This window comes from Hippoglossus stenolepis, chromosome 8, assembly GCF_022539355.2.
Source record: "Hippoglossus stenolepis isolate QCI-W04-F060 chromosome 8, HSTE1.2, whole genome shotgun sequence".
Classification (NCBI taxonomy): Eukaryota; Metazoa; Chordata; class Actinopteri; order Pleuronectiformes; family Pleuronectidae; genus Hippoglossus; species Hippoglossus stenolepis.
The window spans coordinates 13,911,538-13,925,289 of NC_061490.1; the positions used below are offsets into that span (position 1 = coordinate 13,911,538).

Here is a 13,752-nt window from a genome sequence, read left to right on the forward strand (position 1 = left end):
TTTACAATAAATTTGGCTGCACTTGTAATTGTCCCATAAACACTGTATTTATGTTATTATGGTTCTGACTGATTGTGTATGATGTGATCGTAAACAGAATTCAGGGGAGAAAGTGAGCAAGATGAGTCTGGTTGACCTGGCAGGAAGTGAGCGAGTCTCTAAAACTGGAGCTGCTGGAGAGAGACTTAAAGAGGGCAGCAATATAAACAAGTGGGGATTCTTTTGAATATGAAAGCCATACAAATGTATAAAGTCTGGTTAATCATTTTCCAGAATTACACTGATAGGACTTTAACTGTTTTTTCCTGTGTCATTTTAGATCTCTCACCACATTAGGCTGTGTGATCTCTGCTCTGGCCGATCAGTCTGCAGGGAAGGGGAAGGCCAAGTTTGTGCCTTACAGAGACTCAGTCCTCACCTGGCTGCTGAAGGTTTGACAAACATTTATCACTGGCCTTTTCTTTTGGTCATTATAATGATATGTAATTGTACTAGGTCTGCGGAAATGAGACTCAAAGTTCACCAAAATAATGTAGCATTTGTTGCACATTTGCTGTCTTTGCACCATGCACGTAGACTAAAGCTGCTTTCAGACATGCTCTGAAGTCTGGACATTTCCCTGCAAAGTTCTGGAGAGGCTGTAGGTGACATTGAAAAGCTTTTGAGGATTAGAGCGGACGCTGGTGTCGATAGTGTAAAAGATTTTCTCCATAGAATTTATATGTCATGTCCTTCTTCCTGCATGCTCTACCCAGGCACCACTCCTCGCTTTATTACTTAACCCAGACATTTTCAGGATTTTGGACATTTCAGGACATTTTAAAACAGCTCTAAAGAAAACATTTTTATTTGCAATATGACCTCTTGTCCTCAGGACAACCTCGGCGGCAACAGCAAGACAGCCATGATAGCCACAGTGAGTCCTTCAGCTGACAACTACGAGGAGACTCTGTCCACACTGCGCTACGCTGACAGGGCCAAGAGAATCGTCAACCACGCCGTGGTGAACGAAGACCCCAACGCTCGCATCATCAGAGAGCTCAGGGAGGAAGTGGAGAAGCTCAAGGTTCAGCTCTCTCAGGCCGAGGTGAGAGAGGGCACAGGCTCACAAATAATGAATTAATCACTTGATGGCCTTAACTAGACTGATACCGATTGTTTTTTTTCTACTGTTCACATCAGTCCATGAAGGCTCCTGAACTGAAGGAGAAACTGCAGGAGTCTGAGAAGCTCATCCTGGAGATGACTGTCACCTGGGAGGAGAAACTAAGAAAGACAGAGGAGATTGCGACTGTGCGTACATGAGCTATAAAAAGACTCCAACGTCTCAAATTTAATTCAACGTGTTTATACACAGTGTGACTGTTATTATCTGTGTTTACAGGAGCGTCAGAAGCAGCTGGAGAGCATGGGCATCTCTTTGGAAACATCTGGGATTAAAGTTGGTGAAGACAAGTGTTTCCTTGTCAATCTAAATGCTGATCCCGCCCTTAATGAGCTACTGGTCTACTACCTGAAGGTAATAAAAGTGTGATATTGCATAACAAGTGTAGTGCATGCTGTTCGAGTGTTACCTCTGCCTCTTAAGCTTTACCATTAGCACATCAGGATTTACACGGCAAATAAAACATAAACAGTCAACATTTGTGACGTACATTTCCCAGATGAGGTTAATATTTGATGCCTCAATTTGAAACCTGAACCTGTTACCCTGCTTCCCTCACATTTCAACTTAAGAAGCTCTAAAAATAGATAATTGCCCTGTCCACACACTGTACAACGAAATCTGAAGACTGCAAAGCCAGCTGGTCTCCAACTCACTGCTGTGACATATTAACCGTCAGCTGAAGCACTGAACTATTAGCACACATGTTGCAGGGATCTATGTGACAGTGTGAGAGCAGAGAAGAGTCCAGTCAGAGCAGGTCTGGACTTTGTAAAGCACTGCACTGGAACAGACAATCAGTGAGTTGGACCTGTAAGAGCAGAGGCATGTGAAAAAGCGGCCTGTGTGTGGTGCGCAGAACAACAGGCCTTTGTCTGGGCTCTGCAGACCGGCCTGGCATATCAGTGTGGAATGACTATGGTAATGTGAAATGGGTTAGTTCGCCGCAGGGTAGAACATCCTCTAGAAGCTGGGATGTTTGTTCAACAACGCCCTCTCCGAACTGAGAGAGAGAGAGAGAGAGAGACAAGTGTTTTCACTCAGGCCTGGTTTCGCTTTTGCATTGCTCTTGATTTCCCCCAAGTTTTATTTTCTTCAGTTTGGCTCAATAAGTAACAGTTTCTAGCTTTGCTGGTTAAGACCAAAAAGTTGGAATAAGGTATTGGCTGTAATTACTTTCAGATCTATCATTATAGTTTCCTTAATTTGTCCTCCATCTGTGTGTAGGAGCACACACGTGTGGGCGCAGACACGTCTCAGGACATCCAGCTCTTTGGGATTGGCATCCAGCCGGAGCACTGCACCCTGGAAGTCTGCACAGACAGTGATGTCACCCTGATGCCCATCGGGAATGCCAGGTGAGCTACTACACAACCATCGCCAACACACTCTCAATCTGTCTATCTCAGTCTGTGTCTCGGTCTGCTGTCTCTCTCCTTCATGGATGACTGGACCTCAGTGTTTCACATGACCTCACTGTACAGGAATCTCTGATCTGGGCTCCTCGCTTTGATATCAGAGCCACATCTCCCTCCCACTACAAAGTGACTGTTCTGTCTCAATTTGCACTCTCTGTTTGAAGCTTGAAATTAAAACGGCATCCAACATCTTCATTAATAAAACGTCTTCATTCATTTCTCTGTCTTCTTTTTTCAGGACCTGTGTGAACGGAGCAATGATCGATTCCTTGGTGCACCTGTGGCATGGAGACCGGATCTTATGGGGCAACAACCACTTCTTCAGGTATGACATCTTTCATTCAAACGTGTGTCACAGTCATGATTAGAAGGTCACTGATTGGACATCATGTCATGTCGCAGGATCAATCTGCCTAATCGAAAGCGGCGGGACCGTTTGAAGGACCTGGAGCGAGCTTCTCCCAGAGAGAGCTTCATCGAGGCGGACGTGGAGACAGCCAGCGAGGCGTCTTCGGAGCAGGACTACAGCTATGAGTTTGCACAGATGGAGGTCATAATGAAGACTCTTGGGAACAATGGTATGATTAGGATAATGTGGCTTCTGCAATCTACATGATCCTTTAGGCTTTTAAGGCTTCAGCTGTCGACAGGTTTCAGGACCTCCAGCTCATTCCAGCTACTATCACAAAAAAATCATAATATCTTTTAGGGATAGCATTACTGTCAAGCTATCCTTTGTTTATCCAACTGGATTTACAAAAGCCCAAATCTAATTCTACTCTTTGCTGTCATTTTGTCAGTGGATTATTTCCACAAAATCCATATTCTAGTCAGATTTTAGCCTTGAGTGAGGCAGCGACAGGCAGCGATGGTGATTTCCTGAGAAACCTTCAAGAACTAATAATTATTTTTAATATCACTTCTTTTATTTATTTATTTTTAATTAATCAATAAAATGACAGAAATAGCACAAAATGATATCATATCTCTCCGAGTTCAACTAGCTCACTTTCTTTGAGCAGCTGCCAAATCCTTAAGATATTCAGTGTATTATTATTATACAATATAAATATGATATGATATCAAATAGATAAAAGCAGTAAATCTTCATATTTGAGAAGGTGGAGTAGCAAAGTTGAAATTAAAGAGTAGTTGATAAAGAAATTTGTGTCTAACTGTCTAAAAACTACTATACCTATGATATTACTGTACTTTCATTAACCAAAAAGATAACAACAATGTTCAAACCCAGAGAAATCTATAATTTTATTTAATGTAACTTAAAGTTTCATTTTGATCGCCCTTCAATTGCTTCATATCCACTTTACCTGTGCCTTTGTCTGTCTATGACAAAATGACAAAGGAAAAACACACTGCTAGCCAGTTAGCCAGCTCCATTGTTTGCATTGGTCACTCTTAATGGGTCACGGTTATTCATTGCTGTTTGCTGTGTAACATGAATAAAACTTTGATCCATTAAATCATCCATGAACAATAGTTTCACCTGAGTCACGTCAGAAAGCTTTTCAGCGGCAATGATGATGAAGCCCCCCAGATTAACTCTATCTGTATTGTAGTATAATTTAAATACAGGCTTGAATACACAGTCTTCATTTGTCCTTTTCCTGTGAGCAGACCCCATGCAGAACGTGGTCCAGGTGCTGGAGAAGCAGTACCTGGAGGAGAAGCGGTCGGCTCTGGAGGAGCAGAGGATGATGTACGAGCGAGAGCTGGAGTCGCTGAGGCAACAGCTGTCTCCTGAGAAAGCACCACAGCACCACCGCAGCAGCAGTGACCGCCTCGCGTTCCCGACACACACGCCTCACAGCAAGCTGCGGCTGTGGACGGAGGAGCGGTGAGTGGAGCACGCAGACACACATGCAATGATACACAAACTGGACACTGCAGGGAGGCAACTGCAGGGAGGCCTCATGAACCGTTCTTGTTTATATAACCTGTGAATATTTCTGCTTTAATCAGAAGTGGATGAAATATTTTCAGGATTTGCCTTATGCAAGACCGTCGTGCCCCCCAGTTGATTTTCAGCTTTTTAAAGAGTGAGGTCAGTTGGTGAGCTGATGATTTACAGTGGATCTTGTTGCAATTTGCTAAAAAAACATCTGTCGCTATTACGCAGCATTTTTGCTTACTTTTGCGTTCACTTCACTGAGAGATTTTCCCATTCCTTTTCCCTGAGCAGTATCTGAGATGCATGGATCAGTGTTTATACTTCAAAACACATTTTTCAAGTCGTAGTTTAGTCAGTCATTAAATGTAAAATGCCGGTTTATGTCAATCTAGAACGACCGTACATAAAAGATAATGACAGGTTTTCATGCTCATGAATCAATGTGTGTGCGTGTGCATTTGACAGCGATGAGCTTTTTCGTCGGAGTCTCTCTCGGCTCAGGGAGCAGGTGATGAAAGCCAACACTTTGGTGCGAGAAGCCAACTTTCTGGCAGAGGAGATGAACAAACTGACGGACTATCAGGTCACCCTTCAGATTCCTGCGGCCAACCTCAGCGCCAACCGCAAGGTCAGACCCCTGAACTGCAAAGAATGTGGCATCACATTGGTGCCGATTTTACTGTCTTCTGTGTATATGTACTAAAATATATGTCATCGTTTGTTTTTATGCAGCAGGGAGTGATAGTGAGCGAGCCGGCCATCCAGGTGCGGAGGAAAGGGAAGGGGACTCAGGTTTGGACCATTGAGAAGCTGGAGAACAAACTGGTGGACATGAGAGACCACTACAGTGACTGGAGGGAAGGCACAGAGGAGCTGGTGAGAAAACAGGAACCAGAGAGAGGAAAAGATAAGTAGGATAGAAAAAAAGGATTATTTATTCTGCTCCTTTGTTTGTTTTTTTCAGTATTACAAAGCAAACAGTAAGCACTGTGATCCATTCTATGAGGCACAAGAGAACCACAACCTGATAGGAGTGGCCAACATTTTTCTCGAGTGCCTTTTCCATGATGTTAAACTGCAATACGCTGTTCCCATCATCAGCCAACAGGGGGAGGTAAGGGTGCACCAACATAAACAGATGAATGCAAATTAATCACATTTATAAAAATAAAAAGATGCCACTTGAAAATCATTATAAAAAGAGAAATACAGATGGAGAAATTATCAGAACGTTTTCACATGTACATTTTACTTTTAAAATCTATATAATATATCTTTGCATATCTAAAACGTTGAGGATGTGTCTAACCTTTTTTTAAGATTAAAGTCATAACACCCTTATTCTGCTCGTGTGTACAGGTTGCAGGCCGGTTGCACATTGAGCTGATGCGAGTCAGTGGTGCCGTACCAGAGCGTCTGTGTGGGGGAGATGACTCATCAGAAAACTCCAGTGAGAGTAGCTGCTATGAGGTCATGGACACCAATGGGGAGATCGTCCACATGGCCAAGAGGCTCACCTGCAGGGTAAAAGGCACTTCTCAGTGGATTCTAACCAAACTACACATTTGTATCACCTCTGCTTTTGGAGGACATTTGTTTCTAAAATGCACCAACATGCAGAAACCCTCAGTAACTTCATTCTGTCTATTTCTCGTTGCAGGTGCGGATCAGGGAGGCCACAGGTCTGCCGCTCAACTTGTCCAACTTTGTTTTCTGTCAGTACACCTTCTGGGAGCATGGCGAGCCCACTGTGGCTCCTCCCATGGTTAGCCCAGACAGACCCTCCCCTCGAAGCCCAGAAGCCCAGTTTACTGTCCAGTTTGATCAATGCAAGGTAAGAAAAAGGAGCTGCTGGTTGTTTCAGATTGAGGTTGTTAAAGCAAATCAGCTTCACTGTATAAAATCTTGTCTTTGTGCAGGACTATGTTGTTCATGTGACGGACGAGTTTCTAGAATTTATATCTGATGGAGCCTTGGCGATAGAGGTTTGGGGTCACCGCTGTGCTGGGAATGGACGTTCACTCTGGGAATTGGATGCACTAGAGGCCCAGACCCAAACGCTCAGAGACAGGTACATGTTTCACTCAGACTTCGGACCGACGCGGTGACATTTCAGACCTCACTAATCTGGACCTTTGATTGTCCAAGGTGGAGCGAGGTGTCTCGCAGGGTCGAGCTGTTGACCTCCATCCAGGAGCTGAACGAGCAGGGCGAGTATTCATCTGTGGAGCTGCAGTCTGGAAAAGACGGCAGCACCGGAGGAGTCTTCCAACTACGACAGGTCAGAGAAAAACTGATGCAGAAGTTTCCCTTTCAGTCTGACTGGCCCAAGATCAAACACACATTTAAGAGGATAATAACTAATTGTGTCAATATGAACAGACATGAAATAGTTTGAGAGTGCAGTAGTGGAAAGCAGCACTCTGAGGTTTTATATGTTGGGGTTTCGTCCAAGCAGGGTCACTCCAGGAGGCTGCAGGTTTGCGTGAAACCAGTCCAAAACTCAGGCACTCTGCCTCTGCTGGTGGAGGCTCTGCTGTCCATCTCTATTGGCTGTGTGTCGGCTCGCTCCACCAAGCTGCAGAGACCTCTTGACAGCTACCAGGTCTGTGGAACATCTATTTACATATTCTCACTGATGCTAAGTAGACAAAAATTGGATTATATGTGTATATAACTAATTCTGCATTCAATCAGAACAGTGTTTTGGGAACAGTGTGCTCTTCTCATGCCAGTGATATTCAATATTATGCTGATTCAGCCAAATTACGTTAAGCCTATCTCTGGTTTCAGGCCATGACTGGTTCATCTGGAAAGCTGGCAGTATGTTTACAGGAGAAAACTCATTAGTTCCCTGTTAGCTCTGTTAACATGCACTGATACACAGGAAGCGACTGTTTGATTAATTATAAATAGTCACAGAATCATTTTCGTCAGATTTTCCACATTCATACAATCGAACTGTAAGTTACACGAGCGGTGCCTCTGAGGACTTTTGTGCTCCCCACATTTGACTGAGTGTGTTCTCTCCTGCCAGAGAGAGGCGGAAGAGGATATGGATAGTTATCAGGTACCATCTCAGTCCCCTCCCTGTTGCTGCTCCCCCTATAGTTCACTCTGCAGCATGACGGAAACCAACTGATCATGTGTTCACAGAGGACTGTGCCCCTCAACTAAAAGAGTGCTTTATTAAACAGCAGCTGCACATGTGGATCATTTATGATCAATCACACCGACCATTCTTTGGCAGCCCTCTGTGCAAAATACAGTCCCACCCATGGCTGAGCTCCCAGCCGGGGTCCGCCTGCCAACCATCCCACTCCCGCTCGCCTTCCCGCTCAGGTTGCGCACACTAATGCCCCCGTTTGCTTCTCACTACTGACGAGTTGTGGGAATAATAAACCTCACTTAATCACACGGGCATTGCATGGCTGCATGATTTACAGCACTTTGCATGGTGGATGCGTGTTGATGTCTGAAGTGTGATGTGCCTTGAGGTGTGTTGTTACTGTGGACAGTACAGAGGGGGATCTGCTCTCTGCTGTGTATCCAGGTAGGACTTTGGTTGGCTGTGGCTGCATGTGAGGGCACGCATGTAGGTGTGTATGTGTGAATGCATGTATGTGAGTGTAAAAGGGGTGAAAGGGAGGTGTGTTTTTAAAAAGATTGAGCATAATTAAGCCTGACCAATTTGGGGGCTAATGCCAGTACTAATACCAGGAAGTAAAAAAGATTTCCGAACTATTACTATTAATTATAAATAAATAAATAAAAACACAAATACAGGACAGAAAGCTTTGGTTTTTAACACCTTGGGTTTGGGGACTTCTGTCAGGATTAGCTTCACTTGGCTTTTTTAAGATATTAGCGAAGTAAATATGATATTCCCTCAAACATGCCAGCCCGGTCCACCCATCACCTGGTAACACTTTGCGGAGCCCTGCAGCAGATCCTCTCTTCACTGAGTCATGTGTCACTGATTCTGGTCTCTGTCTGCCTCCAGGAGGAAGATCTCAACTGTGTGAGAGAGCGCTGGTCAGAAGCTCTGATCAAACGTCGGGAGTACCTGGACGAACAAATCAAGAAAATAATCAACAAACAAGGTGCGTCTAAGGTTCTGTCTAACAGCTGATGCTTAGATTCTCTTCTAGTTTTATTAATTTCGTAATGTGTTGTGATTTAACGCCTCTTTCCCTAATTGATAAATCCAGAAAAGTCAGAGGAGGATATTGAGCGAGAGGCTCGGCTGGTGGAGCAGTGGGTTGGACTGACTGAAGAGAGAAATGCAGTGCTGGTACCTGCACCTGGCAGTGGCATCCCTGGGGCTCCTGCAGACTGGTAACAAAGCTATTTAGACTCTAACACATGTCAGACATTCAGTCCATTTGAAGCTCATATTTGACCTCATATTCAACTACTTGTAGGACCCCACCTGCAGGAATGGAAGCTCACATCCCTGTACTCTTCCTGGACTTGAATGGTGAGGCAGACACATCCTTTATGTCAACTGATGTTTCACAGATTTTCTCAGGCTTTATAAACACTTGCCTTCCTCTGTTCTCTCCACCAGCGGATAATCTGACAGTGAACGAGCAGCTGACGGGCCCACACGCTGCAGGCGTTAACTCCATCCTGCCTAAGGAGCACGGAAGCCAGTTCTTCTATCTGCCCATCATCAGACATAGTGATGAGGAGGTGAGCAATGGGATGGTCTTTTCTGACCTGCTGTGGCCAAAAAGGAAGCTGCACTCAAGAAGAGATGTTTTTGTGCATTTCTGTATCAACTAGAGTGGCACTCAGTAGAGCGCATACCTCCACCAAGGCAATTAAGCTGCACTAAATTGCTCACACTTATCGATATCAGTCTCCTAATTAAATCAGATTTTTTATTCAAAATCCATGAATTATTCTTTGGGAAAACAGTAAAAATGTCAAATGAGTGCCTCTCACGATATTAAAGAAAGTGATAAAATAAATTCCTTGATCTGCGCCTTTGTCCAGATCCACGCCAAAATGTATCGGTTCTTTCTTGGGCCATGTCCCGTCCTTCCATCTAGATTCATCAACATCGTTTGAGTAATTTTTGTGTAATCTTGCTCACAAACAAAGAAACAAACAAATAGGACAAAAACATATTTTGGTGTAGGTAATGAGCGTGGCAGATAATTTGTCAGTTTGCCAATAGACTAAAACTTCCTCAGCTACTAATGGATGTGTTGTCAACTGTTTTCAAAAGTCTATATGCTCAGTAACTTTGATTTTTCTTCCTTAATTGCTATTGAAAGTTACTTTGTGAGATTTTTACACAGACACTTGAGGGCATCATCTTTTTTGTTTTGTTATGTGCACAATTGATCAATTATAGAGTGATGTAATTGCATGAAAGCATGCATAGAAGCATTTAAAGGAAACGTGATCTTAATTTCTCTTTCCTTGATGCTGAGCAGCAGCACTCTCAAGACAGTACCCTGCAGTGTCATGTGATGAGATTAGTCATGAGCTATAAACCTAAAATCTGCAGCCCACCTTCCCGACTGTAATCCAGGTTTCTGTTTGTCACATCACAAACTGTTGGCACCGATTCTCTCTCTGCATTCGACTGTGGATTTTTATTTCTGCATAAATAAAACATAACTCTTCTGATTTGCCAGTTGTTGGCAGTGTGCTCCTGGGACTCGTCCATCCACGATTCTGTGCACCTCAACCGGGTAACATCTCCCAACGAACGCATCTACCTGATCATCAAAGCCACGGTGCAGCTCAGCCACCCTGCCTCCATGGAGCTGGTGCTCCGCAAGCGGATCGCCGTCAACATCTACAACAAACAGGTGAATGGGAGGCAGATTGAGGTTGTCAGTGTAAATCAGTGGATATAGTTGAAATGCTCTAATTATTTTTCTTTTTTTGTAGAGTTTTACTCAGAGTCTCAAGAGAAGAATGTCGCTAAAGAACACACTTTACTCCTGTGGTGTGATTTATGAAATCGTTTCCAACATACCAAAGGTAAAACTCCTTATAAAGTGATTCCACCTCTCTAACGAAAGCTGCTTCCCCTCTATGTTGTTAATAACCAGTTTGGTGTTTGTCTTTCCTCTGCAGGCCTCAGAGGAGCCAGAGGAGAGGGAAACCTTGGCCCTCATGGCTGCTCGCGGCGACTGCGAGGAGACTCAGGACGGAGAAACCTACATAGAGAAATACACACGGGGAGTTCTGGAAGTGGAGAACATCCTCAGTCTAGAAAGGTTACGGCAGGTACTGTATATTGGGATACTAGGTATGATTTGAAAATAATTCATCCATAGGCTGAGATGTAAAGATGCACCTGTCTTGTTTCTGCAGGCTGTGACAGTGAAGGAGGCTCTCGCTGCTAAAGGGAGACACCTAAGAAGGAGTATCAGCACACCAAATGTACAGCATGTAATGAACACATCACCCACTGCACCACTTACTGAACCACATGGAAATAACCGTTATTAAATATGATGACACTGACGACGTGTTTCTTCTTGCTCTCCAGTCTTCATGTAGTAAAACAGACCTGACAGGTTGTGAGGATGAAGACTGCAAGGTAAGAGTTCTGCTTCTTCTGGTTTCTTCTTTGATAATGAAAAACACACAGTTTATGATTTTTGGAAGAGGTGACTCTTCATCTTGGGGTTGCTATGGGGCTTAACATGGAGACTGTAGATAATTAAAAATATAGTATATTATAGTATAAGCTTAAACTGGGCTCAGAATATAGTTTTATAGAATATATAATTTTAAAGAATAAATGATTACATATATTAAGAGAATCTTCCAGAATCAGCGACGCACCACCTCATGTCTCTCAAGTGACTTCAAGGAGAAGCAGATGTAAACCAAATAGTGGCGTGGAGTGACATCTTGGCTAAACGAGTCTGAATGAGAAAATGGTCGGAAAGATGTGGCCAACACAGGTTATCTTTTCTTCAGATAACTGTCCGTTATAATAACTGTCAACAGTAGCGCGCTAACTGATGTTAGCCTCCCATTGTTTACCTTTGCTTGGCAGCACTGGCAGCCGCTCCATTCTCTTTGTCTCTCTCATTGTCTGATGTGGTTCTTTTTGGAAAGCACTGACATAATCATCCCGATTTGAAATCCTAAATATCAAACATGATCATTATTGGGATGCCCCGCCCCAGAGTGACTCTGCGGGCAGCTGAGGAGGTTTAAGAATAGCTCTGTAACTCCTCACACTACTAGATAATCTGTACTAACTCAGGTTCCAGAAAAGATCTTTCCTTTGATTCTTGAAAGGGCCGAATCAGGATTAAATCAGCCCCAAAGTTTCTGTCATCTGAGCACAGCTTTACTTCAACTTTACTTTAACTTTATGAAAGTGCCAAACATGACCCTTGTGTCCCTGTCTAGGATCACTGTGATCATGTGGACAGCTCCAGCTGCAATCCTCAGGATGGCTCCCTTTGCAGCACTCCCATTAAAAACAAGGAGAACCAAGGTAAAGTACAGGAAAGAAAAGATTGGCAACAGGAAACACTAGATGAGTCCTGACTGCTTCTGAGTAAGAAACAGTTTTTGTGTGTTGCTACATGGCAGCTGGGTTTTAACTGCATGTTCCCACACAGGTTTGGTTCCAGAGAGCCCGATCTTTTTCAACTCCAGCCCCTTCAAAGTCCTCTCCCCTCAGCCGCCCAAGTTCCTCAAGTCCCTGCTGCCGGTCAAAGAGGAGAACAAGGTGAAGAAAGCCCTGGAGGCTCGGCCGCTGCTGGGACAAGAGGTAAGCAGGGAGGAGTTAAATGATCGCTCTCTTAAGAGCAAAGTATTCATGCTGTTCCCGATTCCATTGAACTTTTCTTCAATCCCACATACCTCTACTTTTTGTCAGTCCTCTCTCAAACACTATTTTGACATTTTACATTTCCACAACATGACAACTATATTACTAATTTTCCAGAGCTGCCTGATCATTCGTTTATGAGAATGGCTTTGCTGTTGTGTGACTGGATGAGAAAAACACAATGTCTTCATGTCACAACTCACAGCTGTGGTCGAAAAGTCTGAATGTTCTCTTTTCCTCACCACTTCCTCACACAAAACATCACGTGGTGAAGGAGAAATTCAAAAACCGTGGTGCTAAAAAAGTCCCAACTGCACTTTTTTTAAACCAACTTAATTTAAAACACATACAGTGACTCCACGCTGTGGTCCTACGATTCAAGTAAGGTTTCCTGCAACTAAAACTGAATCACACTTCCTCATAAAAGAGGTTTTCGCAAGAAACTAAAAAGATTCTGTTGAAAATGAAAACAAAACAAACCATTCAAATAATCATTATCAAATAGAAATAAGCAACTGAGCAAGGAGCCATAGTTGATTATTGCCAGACTTGTGTGCTTTCATCTTACATATGACTTTGATTGCTAACTAGGAATTGAATATGTTTTCATTTTTCAACATCACTCTGTTATGAAACTTTCTCAGCCAAAAAATACTTTTTCGACCACAGCCCATAATTTTAACTGGAGATAATCTCAAAACGTAATTAGGCGACAGTTTGCTGTAAAGTCTCATTTCGTTTTTTTGTTTGTGATCGTCGGATTTTCCAGATAGTTTGTGGCTGTTTCAACAATTGAAACTAACATTGCAGATTTGTTTTCATCTGTGCTTGAAGTGGACTAAAAGAGGTGCAGGTACTTTCCAAATGTAGCTCATGTCAAGGACACTGTGGTTGGAAGGAGCAGCGTCAAAGTAGAAGAGAAGAGAAAGCTTTCTGGGCGTGTGACTGCAGTGGTGTGTAAGCAGCTACAGTCTGCACGTAGGATTGTGATGCTGCAGATTGTAACCAAATGATCACCCCCCGAATCACCCTCTTCCTCCAAGCGTGAAAGAGAAGCTCCAGTGGTCCCCAGGTAGCACAAAACATGAAAGAGCTTCTGTGGAGCCAGTGTTTCTATTTGTCCGTTCTGAGATACTGTAGAAACATGCAACATGGTGTAAGAGGACTCACTCCCAGTGTAGATATGAAGGGCTCATTCTAAGGTCACAAAGACACAACTAGTTAGTTGATAATCCATCAAGGTTAACGCCCTATTTTGCCATGTTAAAGAAAAAAAAATGTCCTTGATCTGCACATTTATACCTGGATCCGCTCCAAAATGTAACAGGCTCTCTGTGGGTCAGGCCTCACCCCTCCACAAAGTAACAAGGAAGTCTGTGTTTTACCTTTTGAGTAATCTGACTGATAGAGAGACAAATAGCAATGAAAACATAACCTC

General features: G+C 43.4%; 1 protein-coding gene across 9 annotated transcripts in view; it reads left to right on the forward strand.

Annotated features, from left to right (window-relative positions):
* kif13a (kinesin family member 13A) overlaps positions 1-13,752 on the forward strand; it is a 37,124-nt gene that overhangs the window by 18,862 nt on the left and 4,510 nt on the right. For 6 of the 9 annotated variants that reach the window (XM_035163763.2, XM_035163764.2, XM_035163771.2 and 3 more), the window contains exons 9-37: positions 98-210; positions 320-431; positions 875-1,087; positions 1,183-1,293; positions 1,385-1,519; positions 2,393-2,523; positions 2,822-2,908; positions 2,986-3,161; positions 4,219-4,438; positions 4,958-5,120; positions 5,225-5,368; positions 5,457-5,606; positions 5,852-6,016; positions 6,153-6,326; positions 6,412-6,563; positions 6,641-6,773; positions 6,951-7,097; positions 7,530-7,562; positions 8,496-8,595; positions 8,704-8,830; positions 8,917-8,972; positions 9,063-9,187; positions 10,144-10,320; positions 10,403-10,495; positions 10,592-10,744; positions 10,832-10,909; positions 11,010-11,060; positions 11,888-11,975; positions 12,103-12,254. In XM_035163763.2, coding sequence (XP_035019654.1) covers positions 98-210; positions 320-431; positions 875-1,087; positions 1,183-1,293; positions 1,385-1,519; positions 2,393-2,523; positions 2,822-2,908; positions 2,986-3,161; positions 4,219-4,438; positions 4,958-5,120; positions 5,225-5,368; positions 5,457-5,606; positions 5,852-6,016; positions 6,153-6,326; positions 6,412-6,563; positions 6,641-6,773; positions 6,951-7,097; positions 7,530-7,562; positions 8,496-8,595; positions 8,704-8,830; positions 8,917-8,972; positions 9,063-9,187; positions 10,144-10,320; positions 10,403-10,495; positions 10,592-10,744; positions 10,832-10,909; positions 11,010-11,060; positions 11,888-11,975; positions 12,103-12,254 — 3,759 coding nt within the window. The remainder of the gene's footprint in view (positions 1-97; positions 211-319; positions 432-874; positions 1,088-1,182; positions 1,294-1,384; positions 1,520-2,392; positions 2,524-2,821; positions 2,909-2,985; positions 3,162-4,218; positions 4,439-4,957; positions 5,121-5,224; positions 5,369-5,456; positions 5,607-5,851; positions 6,017-6,152; positions 6,327-6,411; positions 6,564-6,640; positions 6,774-6,950; positions 7,098-7,529; positions 7,563-8,495; positions 8,596-8,703; positions 8,831-8,916; positions 8,973-9,062; positions 9,188-10,143; positions 10,321-10,402; positions 10,496-10,591; positions 10,745-10,831; positions 10,910-11,009; positions 11,061-11,887; positions 11,976-12,102; positions 12,255-13,752) is intronic. The other 3 variants (XM_035163768.2, XM_035163766.2, XM_035163770.2) reach the window with 3 other exon arrangements.